This window comes from Alosa sapidissima, chromosome 9 (assembly GCF_018492685.1).
Source record: "Alosa sapidissima isolate fAloSap1 chromosome 9, fAloSap1.pri, whole genome shotgun sequence".
Lineage (NCBI taxonomy): Eukaryota > Metazoa > Chordata > Actinopteri > Clupeiformes > Clupeidae > Alosa > Alosa sapidissima.
The window spans coordinates 10473703-10492895 of record NC_055965.1 but is presented as its reverse complement, the minus strand read 5'-3'; the positions used below and the strand labels follow the sequence as shown (position 1 = coordinate 10492895).

At 43.0% G+C, this 19193-nt stretch overlaps 1 protein-coding gene across 3 annotated transcripts in view; it reads left to right on the top strand.

The window, feature by feature from the left end:
- Positions 1-1130: 1130 nt before the first annotated feature.
- krt222 (keratin 222) overlaps positions 1131-19193 on the top strand; it is a 30119-nt gene continuing 12056 nt past the window's right edge. The window contains exons 1-5 of one of the 3 annotated variants that reach the window (XM_042102971.1): positions 1131-1295; positions 2535-2899; positions 9537-9810; positions 10153-10360; positions 12661-12743. In XM_042102971.1, coding sequence (XP_041958905.1) covers positions 10160-10360; positions 12661-12743 — 284 coding nt within the window. In that variant the 5' untranslated portion in view covers positions 1131-1295; positions 2535-2899; positions 9537-9810; positions 10153-10159. The other 2 variants (XM_042102970.1, XM_042102969.1) reach the window with 2 other exon arrangements.

Genomic DNA, 19193 nt, shown 5'->3' with positions numbered 1-19193 from the left:
ACACCTACGTAAATCCCTTAACACTCCAAATGTCCCAGTCACTCAACACTATCCAGGCCTAAGGGCTTTTCCGATTCATCTTCACTTCACTTGCCTCCAATCGTAACTCAAGTCGCTCTGCTTTACTCATCCTCTTTAGCCTATGTTGCAGAAGCAGTTCACACAACTCACAATACAGACATTCATAAATATGTGTAAAGTCTGTATACTGTAAAATATGAAACGTGAATTGCATATAAAAAATAATAATGATGAGATAGTCTAAGATATGTGCATTGATCAGAAGATAATTCTCTCTGTGTCCAGATGGGAAGTTGTTGTTGCAGTGGGTAGGAATGTCTTCGGTCCTTAATGACAGCGGCAACATTTCTGAAAACACTGTCTGTTGTCTGACCAGTAGGTTGCGCAGGGGATCTGAAGTTTGTGCAGTATCAACACTCACCTCTAGGGGCTCCTGTGCACAGAGCCAGCCTTCTTCATCAGACACTTATTCAGTCTCTAAACTCGTCAGCTCTGATGGCACTGCCCCAACAGATGGCTGCACAGAAAATTGCACTTGATGCTACTGCTACAACAGACTTTGATTTAAAAAAAAAATAATAATAATAATAATAATAAAGCAATGATACAGCAAAGAAACAGAAAGAAAATGTACCTGTACCCACATTTAGAAAATACACATGAAAAAATATACACAGGTGGAAAAGTTCAGTTTCAGAAAGTCTTACCACATATCTGTTCACTTAAACCAGCTGATTCAATTGAACTCTTCAGCCAATCGGTTTTAGGTGTACAGGTTAAACCTATACTGTAATAGGACTTTTATGGTTACGGTTATGAAATTTAGGAGACACTTTTGTCCAAAGCGGCTTACAAAATAACATTATATAGTTATAATTTAACAGTAAACAGTTTTAAAAAAATGGCAAGACTTCATTAAAGAAAATAGCAATAATAGCAATAATGTCAATGCAATATCAACAATCTATAATGAAAATAAACAAATTCCATAAATAAACAAACCATAATTCATAAGAACCACTTAATTAAGTTAAAGTTGAACAGATACGTCTTTAGACCCCTCTTGCAAAACCCAAAGCTACTGCAGGAATGCAGTGCACTGGGCAATTCATTCCAGCAACGAGGAAAAGAGTCTTGCATTTGACCTAGAGTTTATGGCTGGTCGACATAACAGACGCTTGTCAGAAGACTGCAGTGGGTGGTTGGGGATGTAGATCTGGATCACAGAATTGAAATAGCAGGGAACAGATCCAGTAAGTGTCCTATAGGCCAAGGTGAGAGATTTAAATCTAATTCTTGTCACTATTGGAATCAAATGAAGAGTAACTAGGAGAGGAGGAGAGGAGTTACATGTGTTTTCTTTGGCTGATGAAAGACCAGACAGGCTGCAGCATTCTGACTCAAACTTCACTTCAATTTTTTTCTTTACTTTGTGATGCTGGAAATTCCCACCTCTACATACCAATACATGACCTCTCAATGAAAGTCATTCATATCTAGCCATACCTGGTGACTAATGTAATCACGACTTCATTCTAAGGAAGCATAAATATAAACTGTGCTATTGTTTGTCCTTTCAAAAAGTGAAATGCGGCTATTTTGTAAACAATGTGTGATACTGCCCTTATTATGCTAGACTATTCCACCCACCACTCCCTCACTATCAGCCTTCCTTCTAAATTGATGATATCTGAATGTTCACTGACTCAGATTTCTTTAAAAATATCTAATCTAGACTAAAAAGATCTTTCTATACAGTCACCATTTAGATAACATCACGTTTTGTCACGGTCTGTGTAGGTACCAATATAGCAGTTTACCAACATTCATGCTTTATTTTCACCTTAATGTTCACCTGTATGAAATAAACAAAGCCATAAAACATAAACAAACCATTTCCCACAGTGAGCACAGTCTGAGGAATGGACCTGCGAGTAACTGTCAAGTAGCAAACCATCCATCAAATCTGAAAGAACAAATTCAAATAGCTTACATTCTATTGGTTTCCCATGAAGGGAGTCGGCAGGAAGCATGGCATGCATTGCCATCAGCCTGTGTGTCAGAGAAAGAGTTAGGATGATAAAAATTACAGACTTGAGGAAGCGGAGAGGAACGAGGACTCATTGTATGAAAGTATGTGGTATTTGTGTCCTGGGGCTTAAAATGGTTGTGCTGTGATGTTGACCTCCCTTTAAAAGGGTAATTTCCTTTAATCCCCCTTGCAAAAATAATCCTTCCCTGAACCCAACTCCCTACTCCCTGTTCACCTCTTGAATGATTAAGGCATTCATGTTCATGTTTGAAGACCTCTGCAGAAGCTGTCTGCCTTTGGGTTTGTGAGACACAAATTAACCATTTTGACCCAATTACCATGTTTCTTAGAGATGTCTTACTCCCTGACACTTGCCTGAGGTCAAGGTGGGAAGGAGGGCTACCAGCTACTTGTTCTGACAGGTTTTGCTTTAGATGATTGCCTCTGTGTCTCTGAGACGTTTGCTTGTCGTTGTTGTAAGACCGGGCGGTGTGAGGACGCTGCCACAGGCCCCTGACAGAGAGAGGGGAACCGGCTAGTCTGCATTCTCACGGTGCGGTCACAAGTCACTAACGGAGAGCGTGCGCGCTCGAGAGAGAGAGAGAGAGCACACGGACAGAGAGACGAGACAACAGGATCTGGGTGGAGTGCTGCTCAACCCCACATCAGATCGAGATCGTCAGACCCTATCAGCCTCAGCCATCACAACCCGCTCACCGACCGACGCCCAGCAGCTGCTGGACTGGAAAGAAGGAAGAAGTGCACCTTGCCCAGTGAGAAAGAGAGAGAGAGAGAGAGAGAGAGGGATCGTCAACGGACAGATAGCGTGGGCGGCCCCCTGTGTTGGTAAGAGGAACCGTCCGGAGGAGTTTCCGCCTTTGATTTGGCTTGATGCTGTTTAGTTTCTCTAATGTGTTGTTTGGTGTCATGCCCCGACAGGCTTCAGGCTGAATGTATTTGTTGTGTTTTTTGGCAGTTTGTAATTGGTGTTATGCAACATAAAAAACAGAGCCAAGATGGTTATGTTTTCTGTTGAACCTGAAGGGGAAATATCTTTGCATGTGTTCTTTTTATTGTTCGTCTTATGCTGCATGAAGCCTAACCCTAAACTTACTGTGTCAACAGTAGTAGTTTGCATCCAGTCTTTTATCTGCCTGACTGTTTCCAAAGTAAAGGACCAATTGTGTTTGTTTGATTGATTTGACTGAGTGTGTGTGCTGCTGTGAGACTGTAGAGGCGTTCCATACTCAACCATCTTGAACGCTATCTTGATCTGATCACAAACAAGCCTATAGGTGTTTTGGGTGTGTTTGTGTGTGTGTGTGTGTGTGTGTGTGTGTGTGTGTGTGTGTGTGAGAGAGAGAGAGAGAGAGAGAGAGAGAAAGAGAAAGAGAAAGAGAATCAGGAAGATAAAGAATTATGTGACCGCAGTTGACCCTGACTGACCCTGATATTATTACTTCTCTGAACTCTGGTCAAGAGAAGAAGATAAACAGGACCGCATAGTGACATTCACGGTAAAAAAAGGACATCCTGGTCACCATCATACCATCAGCAGCTACTCTGGCAGGATGATGTGAGATTTGCATTGATCAGATCTAATGACATAAATGCTATCCATCAGCACACACTGGTGCTTTCCTGAATAGCACTTTTATTTGTATGTGCATCCAGATAGCAAGAGGCTGGCAGACCACTGTTGGTCCATTGGGGGCATAGCTGGCGGTCCGCTGGCATTTTGCTCATCGGTTCTCTGGCGGTCCGCTGGCGGGTTACAGACAAATTGTCCAATATTTTGCCACTATTGGTCTAAAATCTTTTTCATTTGTTCAGTTATACTCCATATATCATTTTATTAACTTTTCTTAATATTCATGACAAGTTAAATTTAAAGAGATGGTGGTCCAATGGCGGACCACAAGTGGCACGCCACCAGAGGCATAGCACCAGCGGTCCGCTATCTGCCAATCTGATTTTGCTATACAGGCATTTTTATATTCTGTTCACTCTTTGTTCCTCTCTGATGAGGAATTTTCATATATCCAAAGTGAAGGATGCACATTATTATGCTGTTTAAAAACAACAACAAAAGCAACAACAGACAAATGGCGTGATGGCCTCACTGAGACCTAACATGAAAAGGTAACGAGTAAACACACATCTTTACGCAAACACAACACTAATGCAGACCTAACATGGAAAGGTAACGAACACACATCTTTATGCAAACACAACACTAATGCAGAGACCTACAGTAACATGGAAAGGTAACAAGTAAACACACATCTTTACGCAAACACAACTTCTAAAAGCAAAAATTGCAAAAAGCAGCATTATATTATCAGAAACAGTTTGTGTGAGAGAGGGAAAATGAAAATGTGTTGCTTGTTGGTAAATCTTGTGTTACCTAAGTGGTTATTATGCAATCCCCAAGAATGTCAGCTATGAAAATTGCTTTTGTTGGTTAAGACCATTGTTTGAACCACTGGATTCCTTGACTAATTGCTAACGTCTCCAGCAAAGATACTTCGAGATCAACATGACATAGCATTTGCATTTGTAATGTGAAAAAGGTAGCTAACAAGCCATTATCCATCAGCATATTAGCATATGGGCTAACGAGATGCCTAAGGCCTTGTCAGAAGAAAAGAGACTGGATAATGTTAATGCTAGGATTCAAGCTATGCACCTCTTGCCAAGACAGCAGTCCAACAGGTGCAATTCTGAAGAGGTTGAAGTGTATCAACATGTAGTTCATAGTTCCCTTTTGGGCTCAATAAAAAAAATTAAGCAAATCTGGTTAAATCACTCTTCTTGAAGCTAACGTGTTGCATGCACATGCCTGTCCTTGCCTCCAGGGATATATTACTGTACATTAGAGGATAATGTAAAAATCCTCTGTAAACACTCTTTGATATCCAAAGGAATTCCCTCCAATAATCCCTTTCAGGATTTCCAACCTCTTGTCCAGGACCACTGAGCACGATATCATACTCTTGGCTCTGTGCAAGACCATAGACGTGCATATCCTAAAACATGTGACCTCTGCAGCTATGCAGTACCCCAGCATATGTGGAGACATGAGCGCGTTCGTTAATTAGCTGAGGCTTTCCGACGAAGAAGTCAAACTAAGCTGTGTTTATACCCCGGGCCCTGGGCTATATATACATTATAACACACACACAGAACCGGCCTGCCTCTAATGCCCTTAGAGCTCATAAAACATTTCCCATGCATGTTCCCATGAGATGTTCTAAAGAGTGCCATGCATGTTCCCATGAGATGTTCTAAAGAGTGCCATGCATGTTGAGATGTTCTAAAGAGTGCCATGCATGTTGAGATGTTCTAAAGAGTGCCATGCATGTTCCCATGAGATGTTCTAAAGAGTGCCATGCATGTTCCCATGAGATGTTCTAAAGAGTGCCATGCATGCGTTTGCGTGTGTGTGTGTGTGTGTTTGTATAGAGAGGGGTATTCTGGCAACATACTGTACGTACATGTGTATCATCGTGCATTTCAGTCTAGCCTTGTGTTGCCATGTGCAGAGTTGCTTTTCTTTCCATTTCGTGCCCACCCTTCAGTGCTTTGGCTGGACTGGGTGGATGACAGTCCACTACAGTAGCTATCTCTCAGTTCCAATGAGTAGGATTTATAATAATTACGCATAATATATATCAACACCTCAAAAGAAGATAGGCCTTATCCAAATAAAAAAGATGACCTCATGACATTTTGTATTGTCATATTTATGACTTAGCACTTTCACACACACAATAGATTGTGACGACGTCCACCTGACATGCATTACTGCTAAGAAGTTGTAATGGAACATTTGCGGGGGTGCTTAATGATCACCTTTTAAGGTGACGTTATGTTATGCAGTACTTCAAGTCCGACAAGATTTCCACCTGTTTAACATTTGGCCACATTATCAAAACACCAGTGTTGACTTTTGTCTGCCCATCATTCAAAGTAATTATTGCACTGTAGACTTTGCTCTTTTTCAAACATGCACAGGACTACAAAAACCAAACATGGATAAATATTGACCAAAAGGGCGGTGTGTGTCTGTGTGTGTGTGTGTGGGGGGGGTAGGGGGTAGAGAGAGAAACAGTTGGTGAGTTCTCTCAAAAATAATGGAGCCATATTGCCAGTTTCCCACCCCGTTAACACACTCTTACACACACACACACACACACATATGAGGGGCCGTCTAGGCCTTAATTCATACTTGGTCTTACACACACTATCATAATCTTGCACATACACCACTATACTCATGCATACTCACTATTATAGTCATTTTACATGTATGTATGAGAGGGTATAGTCGTGTATGTGAGAGAGTATAGTAGTGTATGTGAAGGAGTATAGTAGTGAATGTGAGAGAGTATAGTGGTGTATGTGAGAGAGTAAAGAGTATAGAAGTGTATGTGAGAGAGTATAGTAGTGTATGTGAGAGAGTTTAGTAGTATATGTGAGAGAATATAGTAGTGTATGTGAGAGACTATAGTAGTGTATGTGAGAGAGTATAGTCGTATATGTGAGAGAGTATAGTAGTGTATGTGAGAGAGTATAGTAGTGTATGTGAGAGAGAGTTTAGTTATGAGGGGCCGTGCAAGACATTATTCATACTGCCTCTCTCACATACATACATTCTCCTCTCACATACATACATTCTCCTCCCACGTACATTCATTCTCCTTTCACATACATACATTCTTTGCTCTCACATACATACATTATCCTCTCACATACATACATTCTCCTTTCACATACATACATTCTTTGTGTTCTCACATACATACATTATCCCCCACATACATACATTCTCCTTTCACATACATACATTCTTTGCTCTCACATACATACATTCTCCTCTCACACACATACATTCTTCTCCCACATACATACATTCTACTTTCACATACATACATTAGAAGTTAACCAGGAAGTGACATTAATATTGAGGGACATATCAGGAAATACTTTGCAGGACATTATTCCTATTGTTCCTACTTTTCCTAATTTGTTGCTCGGTATGATGTTATTCAAAGTCTTCAGGCGTACTTTTCAAGTGCTGTTTTTGTGGAGTTGTATTTTGTTGGTATGTGCCAATGAAGATGAGATTAGGCATTTTTTTGGTGATGTTTTACGATGTGCTGAGGACATACAAAGGGGAAATGTGGATTCTTTTGTGCATGAGAGGTTGTATAATTTGCATTCGGTTTGCAGTAGTAGTTTAATATTTAGTCACATAGGACTTGGCTGATTTTTTCCTCGACCACTAGGTCTACACGAACATTGTTGACAGTGTAGGTCCCGCCTCTTCCTTGATTTTAATTGGCTAGCTAGAGAGAAGTGACATTGACAAACCAATCAGGAACTGAGAAATCAAACTCCTTCCGTTTCATGCAAACTCTCTCACACACACCACTATACTCTCTCACATATACTACTATACTCTCTTGCATACACCACTACAGTATACTCTCTCACATTCACTACTATACTCTCTTGCATTCACTACTATACCTTCTCGCATACACTACTAAACTCTCTCGCATACACTACTAAACTCTCTCACATACACTATTATACTCTCTCGCATACACTACTATACTCTCTTGCATACACTACTATACTCTCTTGCATACACTACTAAACTCTCTCACATATACGACTATACTCTGTCACATACACTACTATAGTCTCTCACATACACTACTATATTCTCTCACATATACTACTAAACTCCCTCACATACACTACTATACTCTCTCACATACACTACTATACTCTTTACTCTCTCACATACACTACTATACTCTCTCACATTCACTACTATACTCCTTCACATACACTACTATACTCTCTCACATACACGACTATACCCTCTCATACATACATGTAAAATGACTACTCATGCACACTCACTATTATATAGTGGTGTATGTGCAAGATTATGATAGTGTGTGTAAGACCAAGTATGAATTAAGGCCTAAACGGCCCCTCATACACACACAGTCATACTGCTATCTACTGTACATCTATAGGCTATCTACATACTGCTATCTACATCTATAGAGTAGCAAAATACACTTATACATCCAAACACTGGGGACTCATTCAGTCCTGCACACACACATACACACAAACACACACACAAACAGTTTGTATTTGTGTGTGTGTGTGTGTGTGTGTGCTGTGTGTCTGTGTGCTGTGCATGTGTGTGTGTGCTGTGCATGTGTGTGTGTCTGTGTGTGTGTGTGTCTGTGTGTGCTGTGCATGTGTGTGTGTGTGTGTGTGTGTGTGTGTGCTGTGCTGTGCTGTGCATGTGTGAGTGTGTGTGTCTGTGTGTGTGTGCTGTGCATGTGTGTGTGCGCGTGTATCTGTATGTGTGTGCTGTGCGTGTGTGTGTGTGTGTGTGTGCTGTGCATGTGTGTGTCTGTGTGTGCTGTGCATGTGTGTGTGTGTGTGTGTGTGTGTGTGTGCTGTGCTGTGCTGTGCATGTGTGAGTGTGTGTGTCTGTGTGTGTGTGCTGTGCATGTGTGTGTGCGCGTGTATCTGTATGTGTGTGCTGTGCGTGTGTGTGTGTGTGTGTGTGCTGTGCATGTGTGTGTGTCTGTGTGTGTGCTGTGCATGTGTGTGTGTGTGTGTGTGTGTGTGCGCGTGTATCTGTGTGTGTGTGCTGTGCATGTGTGTGTGTCTGTGTCTGTGTGTGTGTGCTGTGCATGTGTGTGTGTGTGTGTGTGTGTGTGTGTGTGTGTGTGCTGTCCATGTGTGTGTGTGTGTGTGTGTGTGTGTGTCTGTGTGTGTGTGCGTGTCTGTGTGTGTGTGTGTGTGTGTGTGTGTGTGTGTGTGTGTGTGTGTGTGCTGTGCATGTGTGTGTGTCTGTGTGTGTGTGTGCTGTGCATGTGTGTGTGTGCTGTGCATGTGTGTGTGTGTCTGTGTGTGTGTGCTGTGCATGTGTGTGTGCGTGTATCTGTGTGTGTGTGCTGTGCATGTGTGTGTGTCTGTGTGTGTGTGCTGTGTGTGTGTGCTGTGCATGTGTGTGCGTGTGCGTGTGTGTGTGCTGTGCATGTGTGTGTGTCTGTGTGTGTGTGCTGTGTGTGTGTGCTGTGCATGTGTGTGCGTGTGTGTGCGTGTGTGTGTGCTGTGCATATGTGTGTGTGTGTGTGTGTGTGTGTGTGTCCCTGGACTCTATCCTATGTGGTGGCCGCTGTAATCCTGGATCAGAGAGCACAAAGAAAGCCCCAGCCCTCGTGATGTAAGCAGGGTGGGCAGCAGGCCCACTCTGCACCGACCCAGCCCCCCCTCTACCCTCCCTGTTCATGTCCACATAGACAGCAAGGCACGCAGCGAACCCAGGGCCTGCTGTTTGTAGCCTGGATGCGAACACACACACACACACACACACACACAAACACACACACACACACACGCACACGCAGTCATGATCACTCTCTGTCTCTGTTCACAGGCATTCCACTAACGCTTCCGCACGAGGGGAAGGGCAGCTGTGGAAGAAGGGGTTGGGGGAGGTGGGGGGTGAGGGGTGCAGAACACAACAACAACAACAGCAGCACCGAAACACCTCAATGGCCCAGACGACTGGTCGCAGGGACCCCAAGTGAGCCTGTGTGAAGCCCCTTGCCGTGGTGGTCCAGTGTTGGGGACTCCTAGCTGCGCACGCTGACCCAACAAGTCGAGCTGCGGACCCACATCGGCAACACACACGCGCGCGCGCGGACCAGGTGAGAGTGGTGCAGCTTGCATCTGTCGGGCAAACATTAACAAAGTCAACAGTTCTTATGTGTGTGTGTGTGACTGTAAAACTAGGTGCTTATGTGTGTGTGTGACTGTAAAACTAGGTGCTTATGTGTGTGTGTGACTGTAAAACTAGGTGGGGCCACTGAAAAGCCTGCACACCACCAGCCTTGCCTTTGCTCTTGTAAGGGGAATTAAAAACAAACCGAAACAAAAAAAAACACTTTCTGTCAGCCCTGTACACGTACGCGCGTGTGTGTGTGTGTTTCTCCGTGTGTGTGTGTGTGTGTGTGTTTGTTGCTTTAATCAACCGTGGGAATGTGGTGCAGCGGCTTGATGGAGCCTCCACTGGAAGACCCCCAGGGGGCCCTCAGGGGCCTGAACGAGCGCCTTCAGAGCTTCCTGGAGCACGTGGAGCGCCTGGAGGCGGCCAACCGCCACCTGGAGCAACGCATCCTGGACTGGGGACGCGAGAACTTGCCGCCACCTCGTGACTGGAGCGCCCAGGAGGGGGTCATGGAGGACCTAAGGACTCAGGTGAGATCATAGATGGCATACCCTTTGGTATTTGACTACCTATGGAGTGTTTTTATTACGCCTTGCAAAATACTCAGGACAGGCTAACCAGCAAGGTTATCATCTCATCTGACTGTGTGTCGTCTTGATAATATGATCAGTGAACTAAATTAGTTTGGGTGTGGTGGCTTTGTGGCGAGGAGGAGTGCTGTACATAACAATTCCAGATTACGTCTTTCTTATTTTAAGGAATTCAAGAGATATATTCTACTTTCACTCTAACTTTTGCTGATGCATCAGAGAGAAACTCATTCAGTGTGCTGCCTTGTTGAAGTTACAGGAATGGTGTTAGTCTAAGAGTCTTATGTGGTGATGACTATTAATGCAATAAATATCTATCCACTAGTGTGAAATTTAAGTAGATTTTCAGAAGCTTTTTCCCTTTGGGTTACTACCATTATAAATCTGTATGAGCAAATAATCTGTTCACACAGTGTGCTATACTGTAGATAATTCATGTTTTTTTGCTGAAAGGGGTGATCACCCAGGAACTAAGGTACTTTATGACACCCGCAGTACATAAAAGCAGGTTGATGATTGACGCACAAGTAAAAGCTCCATTTCTCCTTCTGGGCATAATCAATTAATCACCACTTGGCTTTCTGTGAAGCTACTGTGGCAGGACATGTCATTGCTGTCACTACATGTCCCATTATTATCCCAGTCTGTCACCTTGTGTTTTGACAGAGGTGCGGTGATAATATATGTATGCCTTCACATGTCAGGGATTCCTAAACTCACACATCACTGGCAAACATGGCCTGTATAGGCTCCTAGGGCAGACAAGCCATCCATCTTCAAAGCGCTTACCTTTGATCTTAGTGTCAAGCTGCCATTTGCATGCATTCTGTCTAATTGGACACTTTGTGGAGATTAAGGCGTGGGTTTAGGGATGCCACTGTGGGGTGGGTGGGGAGGTAGGGTGGTTTTGGGGTCCTGACAGAAGACCCTAATAGAACATAATGACCAATATGATTGTCATGGGATGGATTAGAGAGAGATTTAGTTTGACAGTCCCCTTTATTCCATAATTGTACTGTAAGACAGCACAAATATGTGCACACCTGCCGTCAAAATGCTGGCATCCCGCTGGGACCGACTATCAATAGTGATTGCATTTCTGATGTGGTCTAACACCATTCTGAAATATGAGTAGATGTCTCCTAAAGGTGAGGTATAAATCAAGAATTAATTTAAGACTTGGCACTTGCTTCAAAGTGAATGGTAGACATTTTGTTCTCTCTCTCTCTAGCATTGTGGTTTTTCAATCATTATGGCAGGCACAAGCAAGCCTCATTACAGCTAAAACCTTTTCATTAATCCTGCAGTGGCCCAATGGGAGACCTGCCCCCTCACATCTGTGCAACTCATTGTGTGTGTGTAATTTCATTTGCATATTACTCAGGCCTATAGGCTACAAGATGGCTAGTTGCCAAGGCTACATGAAAAAAAATCTACATATTTTACTATAACAATTTCTATCAATAGGCCTTCCTTATTTGGTGTACTTAGACATTATTGAACAAACATCTGAATTTCAGTATCTAAGAAGGTTAGGTTGGGATGTCTGCTATACATTGCTGTTAAAATGCACTTCCAGTATAGTGAGTATTGGCAAAACAGGTTATCATTTTTATGTTGAGGCGTTGGGGGTGTTGTCGGCAGCTGCTGAAAGTAACTAATAAAGTAACTTGTAATATAACTTAGTTACTTTTAAAATCAAGTAATCAGTAAAGTAACTAAGTTACTTTTTAAAGGAGTAATCAGTAATCAGATTACTTTTTCAAGGTAACTGTGACAACATTGATTACACTGACAGAGTCTGTCACAACAAGGGTCAACACATTTAGAGTTGTTAACGCATCTTTCGCTTGGTGATTATATTTAGTTCAAACACAGTCCCACCCTCCTTACTATGTGTGGCCTGTTGTATGTTATGAGTGAGATACCGGGGTGTAGTCATTTTCTTTAGATGTAGTAGTGCTAAGCACATGAGAGAAACAGATCCAGCTTATGGGGATCTGCAATTGTCTGCAAAGTAAAGAAACAACACACTTTGTCCTGTGTAGACTTGCACACTGACTCAGACACTTGAGTACTTGTCCTGAATGATATCAGTTTCTCCTTCTCAGTTTCTCTATTATTGGATATCCTGGGAAGATACAGATGTTTGTTTGTACACTTTCCTGTCATGAATGCACTAAAAGCATTGCCCTCCGATCAGACATGCTTAAAGTCTCTGCCCTCTTTATTCTTGGTAGGTGAGCCGTTTAATGACCGAAAATGCCCAGCTGTCTTGGCAGACTGACTTCCTGAAAGCCAAAGCCTCCCACTTTGAGAAAAGGTACGTACCGTTTAAACCACTTTATAGTCTACACTGTAGCCCCAACCTACCATGTGAGTTGGAGGAAGTCAGCCATAACAGATTACTTGATGTTCAAAGTAGCACCTCACACTAACAAATATTTACTGAATAGTGTGTCTTACTTTTTTGTTTGTTTTATCTGTTATCTTAATATAATAATAATAATAAAAATACAGTAGTGTCAAGTATTGCCACACCTTCTAAATGTTCCCTTGTCAGTTTTATTGGTGCCAGCAATCCTTCAAGAGGCTTAACAACCAGCTAAGATTCAAGGTCATCTTCAAAATGAAAATGAAAAGTAGTATGGAGGGACCCTATCAGCACCTGAAGCGACTGTGACAAGACTTTTATCATATTTCTGCCTGAATCATCAGCATTTCTACTCTTTTATGGCTGTGTGTACCACCACGTACACTCATCCTGAGAGAGATAGGCGCATAACGCAACAGGGCAGGGCTGTCATGTGAAGGGTCATAAGGAAAGGAGGCTCTGAGACATGGGGCAGTGGGTGAAGGACCGCCTCAGCCCTCACTGTTGCCGTGGTGTTGCAATCGTGTTAGAGGGGAACAGATCTGGCCAACCCCTCAAGCAGAGATTCACAAAGGACATGTCTGACTGCCTTTTTTAAAATTAAGAGACGTTCAGATAGCAGTAGTTTGGCTTTTGACCCATATGCCTGATTTTCAAAAATGAGGACTGCTGGAATCCTTGGATCCCCTCACTGTCTGCTACTGTTGGTAAACTGCACCTAAGCCAGCACACTTTTGCACTTCCTTGGAAATGTGTGTCAGACTAATGTTTAAGTGGGAGTCTAGGGGCTAATGCTGGGTTAGCATTTAAAGCTGTCGCCACTTCAGTTGTCTGTGCAACTGGGTAACAAAGGGACACCTGATTATTAAGCAGTGTGTGTCTACAGGACTTCCTTTTAAATAGGCCTCTTCACAGCCTCTATCTCACTGTGTCTCATAACATCTCATTAAGCACTCCACAACACTGACTCAGTCATCCATCTGCTCTCACTCTATACGGTGTCCACTGCCAAGCGGTATCGGCTACTCAGGGTCCCCCTCTGCCCATGAGTCCGTTTACATCTGGCCTCCGCTCCACACTGAGCGTCAATGAGCAAACGGAGGTAATTAACCAGATAATTATCCATTACACTGTGGTCGCAGCACTGACAGGAGAGCCCTGCTGAGCGGTGGTATAGAAACTCTGATAACTAGATAACTGTCCCATAGCCCCACACAGCTCATCGCTGCAGTATTAGTACCTGCGTTTGAAATCCACCCCTACTTTTTTTTCTTTTTCTTTTTGCGCTCCTGTTCTATAACCTGCATACCAATGCGTCTCTGCCTGCCTGCCAGTGCTGCCAGTGCTGCCTCTGCACTTTGGGCCGCCGCTGATCCAGAGTGACAAGCAGGCAGGCGCCGCTGCCAAACAAACAAACAAAACAAAAACTTTAACTCTTTGTGAGATGCACACAATCAGGGGTCAAAGTGTGTGTGTGTGTGTGTGGGGGGGGGGGGGGGGCAGGATTTAATTAATTAAAATTAATAATAAATATATTCTTTAATACCAACAATATAGCACGATGATATTGTTAATGGTGACAAATAAATGGTGAGTTAATTTTCCGTGTGTACAGAGGTGACCAAGAAGCTAGCAATTCTTGTCCAAAAAGTATTGCTACACCACAATACTCAATATGTTGTCTAACGGTGAGTCATTTTTCCCCGTTGCACCGACACTGGATTGTAGGGTTCCCCCACCTGGCAAAGCCCACTTTAACCACTTCACACAATCCATGACAAGTCATGAGTGTTTGGGTGTGTGGATGTACAAAGTAGATCTTAAACCAGTCGAAGTAGATCTTAAACCAGTCGAAGTAGATCTTACATGAGTCCCTTTAGCCGAGCCAGCGTCACTCTGAAAGGAACCCTGGAACAGTGTGAGGTCTTCAGCTGCAACACAAGTAGACACGTTTGCGAGCTTGCTGTTCTTTCTCAGGGTGAGTGGTTTATCGGAGATGTTGGTGATTTTCATGGGAGTCCAGTCATCTCCCCACAGCGGCGTTATACTGTAACTCTCCCCACCAGGGTTCTGGGGGGGGGGGGGGGGGACTCACTAAAATGTTTAGCTTGTGTGTAGAATTGAATTGAATAAAGTAAGTGCATTATTTACTAAGATGAGTGCACCATTTATTAAAATAAGTGTGTAAAACTTGCGCACTATGTAGCAAAAGGTGTGCACACATGACCCCACTTCAAAGGGTTGGTAACTCAGCTTAGTTAGGTCTGGGTCTGGGGGCATTTTTTTAAATAACCCCTTAAATAACAACTTCTGGTGAGATTTAATGTAATATTAACACTTTGAGACCTTGAATTTGTCATTGTATACATCCTATATCTTGTATTTTCCAGGACAGGGATTTGTACCCATCTTGCATAGCTTATGTCTCTTATGTCAGCCTTTATTTCAAGGGGAAACCATTTGTGTTTTTATGTCACCAGGAAGCATGTCAGTAGAAATCACTTTTGATATTTAGGTGGGATAGATTAGACTCAGATTACTGAGTGAGACAAATATTTTATTTATTAGGCTGTCTTGCTTTATTCACTTGAGTAGCCTATTGCCACTGAACCATTGGATCAAGAATGGACATGCCGAGACCAACTTTTTATTTTTTATAAGGACAGCAAGTTCATTATTTTGGGTTGCTATTAGGCTACATGATGGTGGTTGGCAGCTCATTGTCTGCAGCAGTCCTGTATCTTTAGAAAATATGTGTAGTATACTCGCTCAAATTGATAACACTCCGGACGTCACTGAAAAGTTTAAATGGGACATTTGACACAGGAGCACCGGTGTTTGTATCAAACCCCTAAAGCGTTACAAGTTCGATAAACCTTTAAAGTGTCGACACTTTGAGCAATTGCGGAGCCCCATGTTTTCACAACCCCCACTGTTTACAATGCCCAATATGTTTTCTGTTATCTGACACTGCTGTGGTCATCTGCAGCAATTAGCCTACGTTATTTTGCCATTAGTTTTTGCAAAACATCAAATGAAGTCTTAAACACAACCACTATAGAGAAGCATGCAATATCAAATAATGCTAACTCATGGCAATTATGAACATGGCAGGATTTGAACCCCGGTCGTGCGCGCGGTATGCTACCACCCTCCCAAGGCCAATTTGATATTTTCACGGAAACATACCATTATTTAAAACCAAGCACATTTTCAATTCAAATCATTAAAAGCATTCGATGCTTTGACACTTCGAAACACGATGCAATCAGGAAGAACCTTCCAAAGCCTCGTGGGGCTTCATTCGCCCAACCCTACACATTACTTGGCAGTCTACCCCACAGCAGGTACTCTTGTTTGGGGATGAGAGTCACCGCCTGAGTTAGCTTCACTGTCCCCATCTTCACCCCTCCATCTCGTGAGGCTTGCCATCATCTCCAAAAACTGGTTAAAACTGGTTTAAACCAGTGGTTTCATAGTGTCACCATCACTCTTGCAGAAGCACAGGCTTTGACGCCTTCAACCTTTCATTTCTTTTTAATTAACTTTTGGGCTCATTGAGGTTTGAGGTTTAACACAGATGCATTCCTTAATAATTGGGAAATGTATGATGTGGTATCTTGTAGCCTATGGTGGCCGACAGGTGCAAACGACGTGCAATTTATGACAACAGATGCAAATCAAAAACATGTGCAAATAGACAAAACACGTGCAAAAAGACAAAACACAAGCAACTTAAGAAAACATTTTCATCTTCATTTGACAACACGTGCACATAATTTAGAAAATGCGCTGCAGGTGGTGAACTACATACGTACAGACAGTAAAGGCAAAGTCCTTTTAGGCAAGTCCCTCCACTCGGCGGCCATTTGACAACGCTTTTTGGGCACTCGTCGGGCATCCATTTCAGCAGAACACGACACCAATCTTGCTCCAGCGGCGAGATCACAACACATGATTGGCACGATGTCTTCACAACACACCATATGATTGGCTCAATTCACATCACACCACATGATTGGCTCAATGTTTTCACATGTCGACTTTTGCCGAGGAAGGGGTGGGATATGTGTAGACAACGGCCATATTGGCGTGACAAACTAGCCCCATGCATTTCTAAGGAGTATCTTTTGAGTGCTGTGTCTCCACATTAGAAAGTCTCTGGTAAAGGAGAGGTGTTCATCACTTTTAAGTTCCATTAAAATGTTAAGATAAACCCAACATTTCAAGCCAGATTTCTTTAAACAGGAGCTGCTGTTGTCACACCCGTTCGCCACGTTTCAGAGGTGTTCATCACTTTTAAGTGTCCCCCGTTAACACTTCCGTTGTGTTGTGGATTTCGTCGTGCGTTATTGAAATGTAAATGTTGTCTGAATTTGCAGCGCGTTTTCTAAATGATGTGCACGTGTTGTCAAATGAAGATGAAGATGTTTTCTTAAGTTGGTTGTGTTTTATCTATTTGCACGTGTTTTGTTGATTTGCATCTGTTGCCATAAGATGCACGTCGTTTGCACCTGTCGGCCACCGTAGTCTTGGAGTAAAGGACTTGTATGAAAGTTAGTACATGAGTGAATTCAGATTAAACAATTAAAAAGAAACTTCAGTTCATTTCACATAAACTGTTTTCAGACATGTCCTCCGCACTGTGTGCAGATCTTTGACAAACGGCTGTCCGACCCTTCGGGTGATTCAGATATGATGCTTACATTAGGGATGTGCCGAGCGAGGCTTTTGAAGCAGTGACGCTTCTACTGCCAAATTGGTTTGAAGCTTCGATGCTTTTGACACTGTACTCCACATCGCCATCTGGTGGTCAATAAAAATCATACACAACCAGCATCATCCAGATGTTTTGTATGGCCACATCATTTAAAGATACATACATATTACATTATGTGTCATTTTATTGACACCAAGTTTGTTGAGGTTTCATTGCACTGTTTGCTTGGCTGTTCTTCATTTCTAATATTATTCTATTAGGCCTGCACTATGGATAAAAATAGTGAAAAAGTGAAAAAGTAATGCACAAGAATGAAAGTGTTTGGGTTCCTGACTACACAACATTATACACACACATTGTTTGGAAACAGAAATTCCCAAATACTCAAATACACATCTTGTTATGCCATATTTTTATTTAAGAATATAATTTGCTCTGCTGTGCTGGGGCTCAACCGGCTTCTTTTTTTACTGATCACATTCCCAGCTTTAGAAAATATGCGCTCACATGGAACAGATGTGCCAGTAAGAGACAGATATTTACTGGCCAGGGCATACAGGTGGGGATACACAGCCTTATGGGCTTGCCAGTATTTTAGAGGGTCCTCTGTTCGGAGGAGATCATTTAGATACCTCTTGACCTCTATAGTGGCGTTTGCATTGCAGCTCTGGGTCTTCTGGGTCTCACTGACCCGGCTGTCCAAGAGCTCCCAAAGGTTTCCTGTGGAAGCTGGATTCTGGCCTCCCTGAGAGGTTGATGGTTCTGCTTGTGATGTAGACTGACTGGTTGACCAGATTATTGTAGTACATTCACCTGTCAACAGCCGTTCAGCTTCACGGGCATTGTCTTGATTGCCAAACCCAAGGGTCTTGAAGTGGGGGTCCAGCAACGTCGCTAGAGCCAAAATACAGATTGACTCCACATTCCGACATCGCCTGATGGTGTACTGCTGCAGAGCCATCCCTAATGATACAGCTGCTGGGTTGGTTGCCAGGCCTGTTTTTTCAGCCACTTTGTGCTGAATCATTCTAATTATGGGAATAACTTTGGACGCTGACACCCTCTTCTCCTCAGAGAGCTCTGTTGTGGCATGTTTAAAGGGTGCCAGCACTTCCAGGCTTTGTGAGATGACCTCAAAGTCAACACTTGAAAGTGGCATGATGTCACTAGACAGACTAGCCAAGGCAGCACCAACAGGCTCTCGGAGGTCAAGGAGTCTTTGCAGCATGTCATGGGTGCTATTCCATCTAGTTTCAACTTCCTGCACAAGCTTCAGGGGCTGCCTACCCATCCTTTCCTGTGCAAGGATAAGTTTATCATTGGCCTTTGAACTACTCCTAAAATATGTTTCCACCCTCCTTGCTCTGGTTCGAATTTCTGTCAATGTCTCATGTTCTTCAACTGCCTTTTTCACAATGAGGTTAAGAGTATGGGCAAAGCATGGTAGATGGCGTAGCCCCAGCTTTTCAGTGGCTGCTACCATGTTGGCCGCATTGTCGGTCACTAATGTAGTCACCATTCCAGTGAGTCCCCAGTCAGTGATGAGGTGGGACAAAGCCTCTTTGATGTTGTCAGCGGTGTGGGCTTTAGGAAATGTTGCCACTCCCAGGAGAACTGATCCCAGATTTGTGTTGGCATCTGTGTAGTGGCAGGTGACTCCCAGATATGAGTCCATCGTC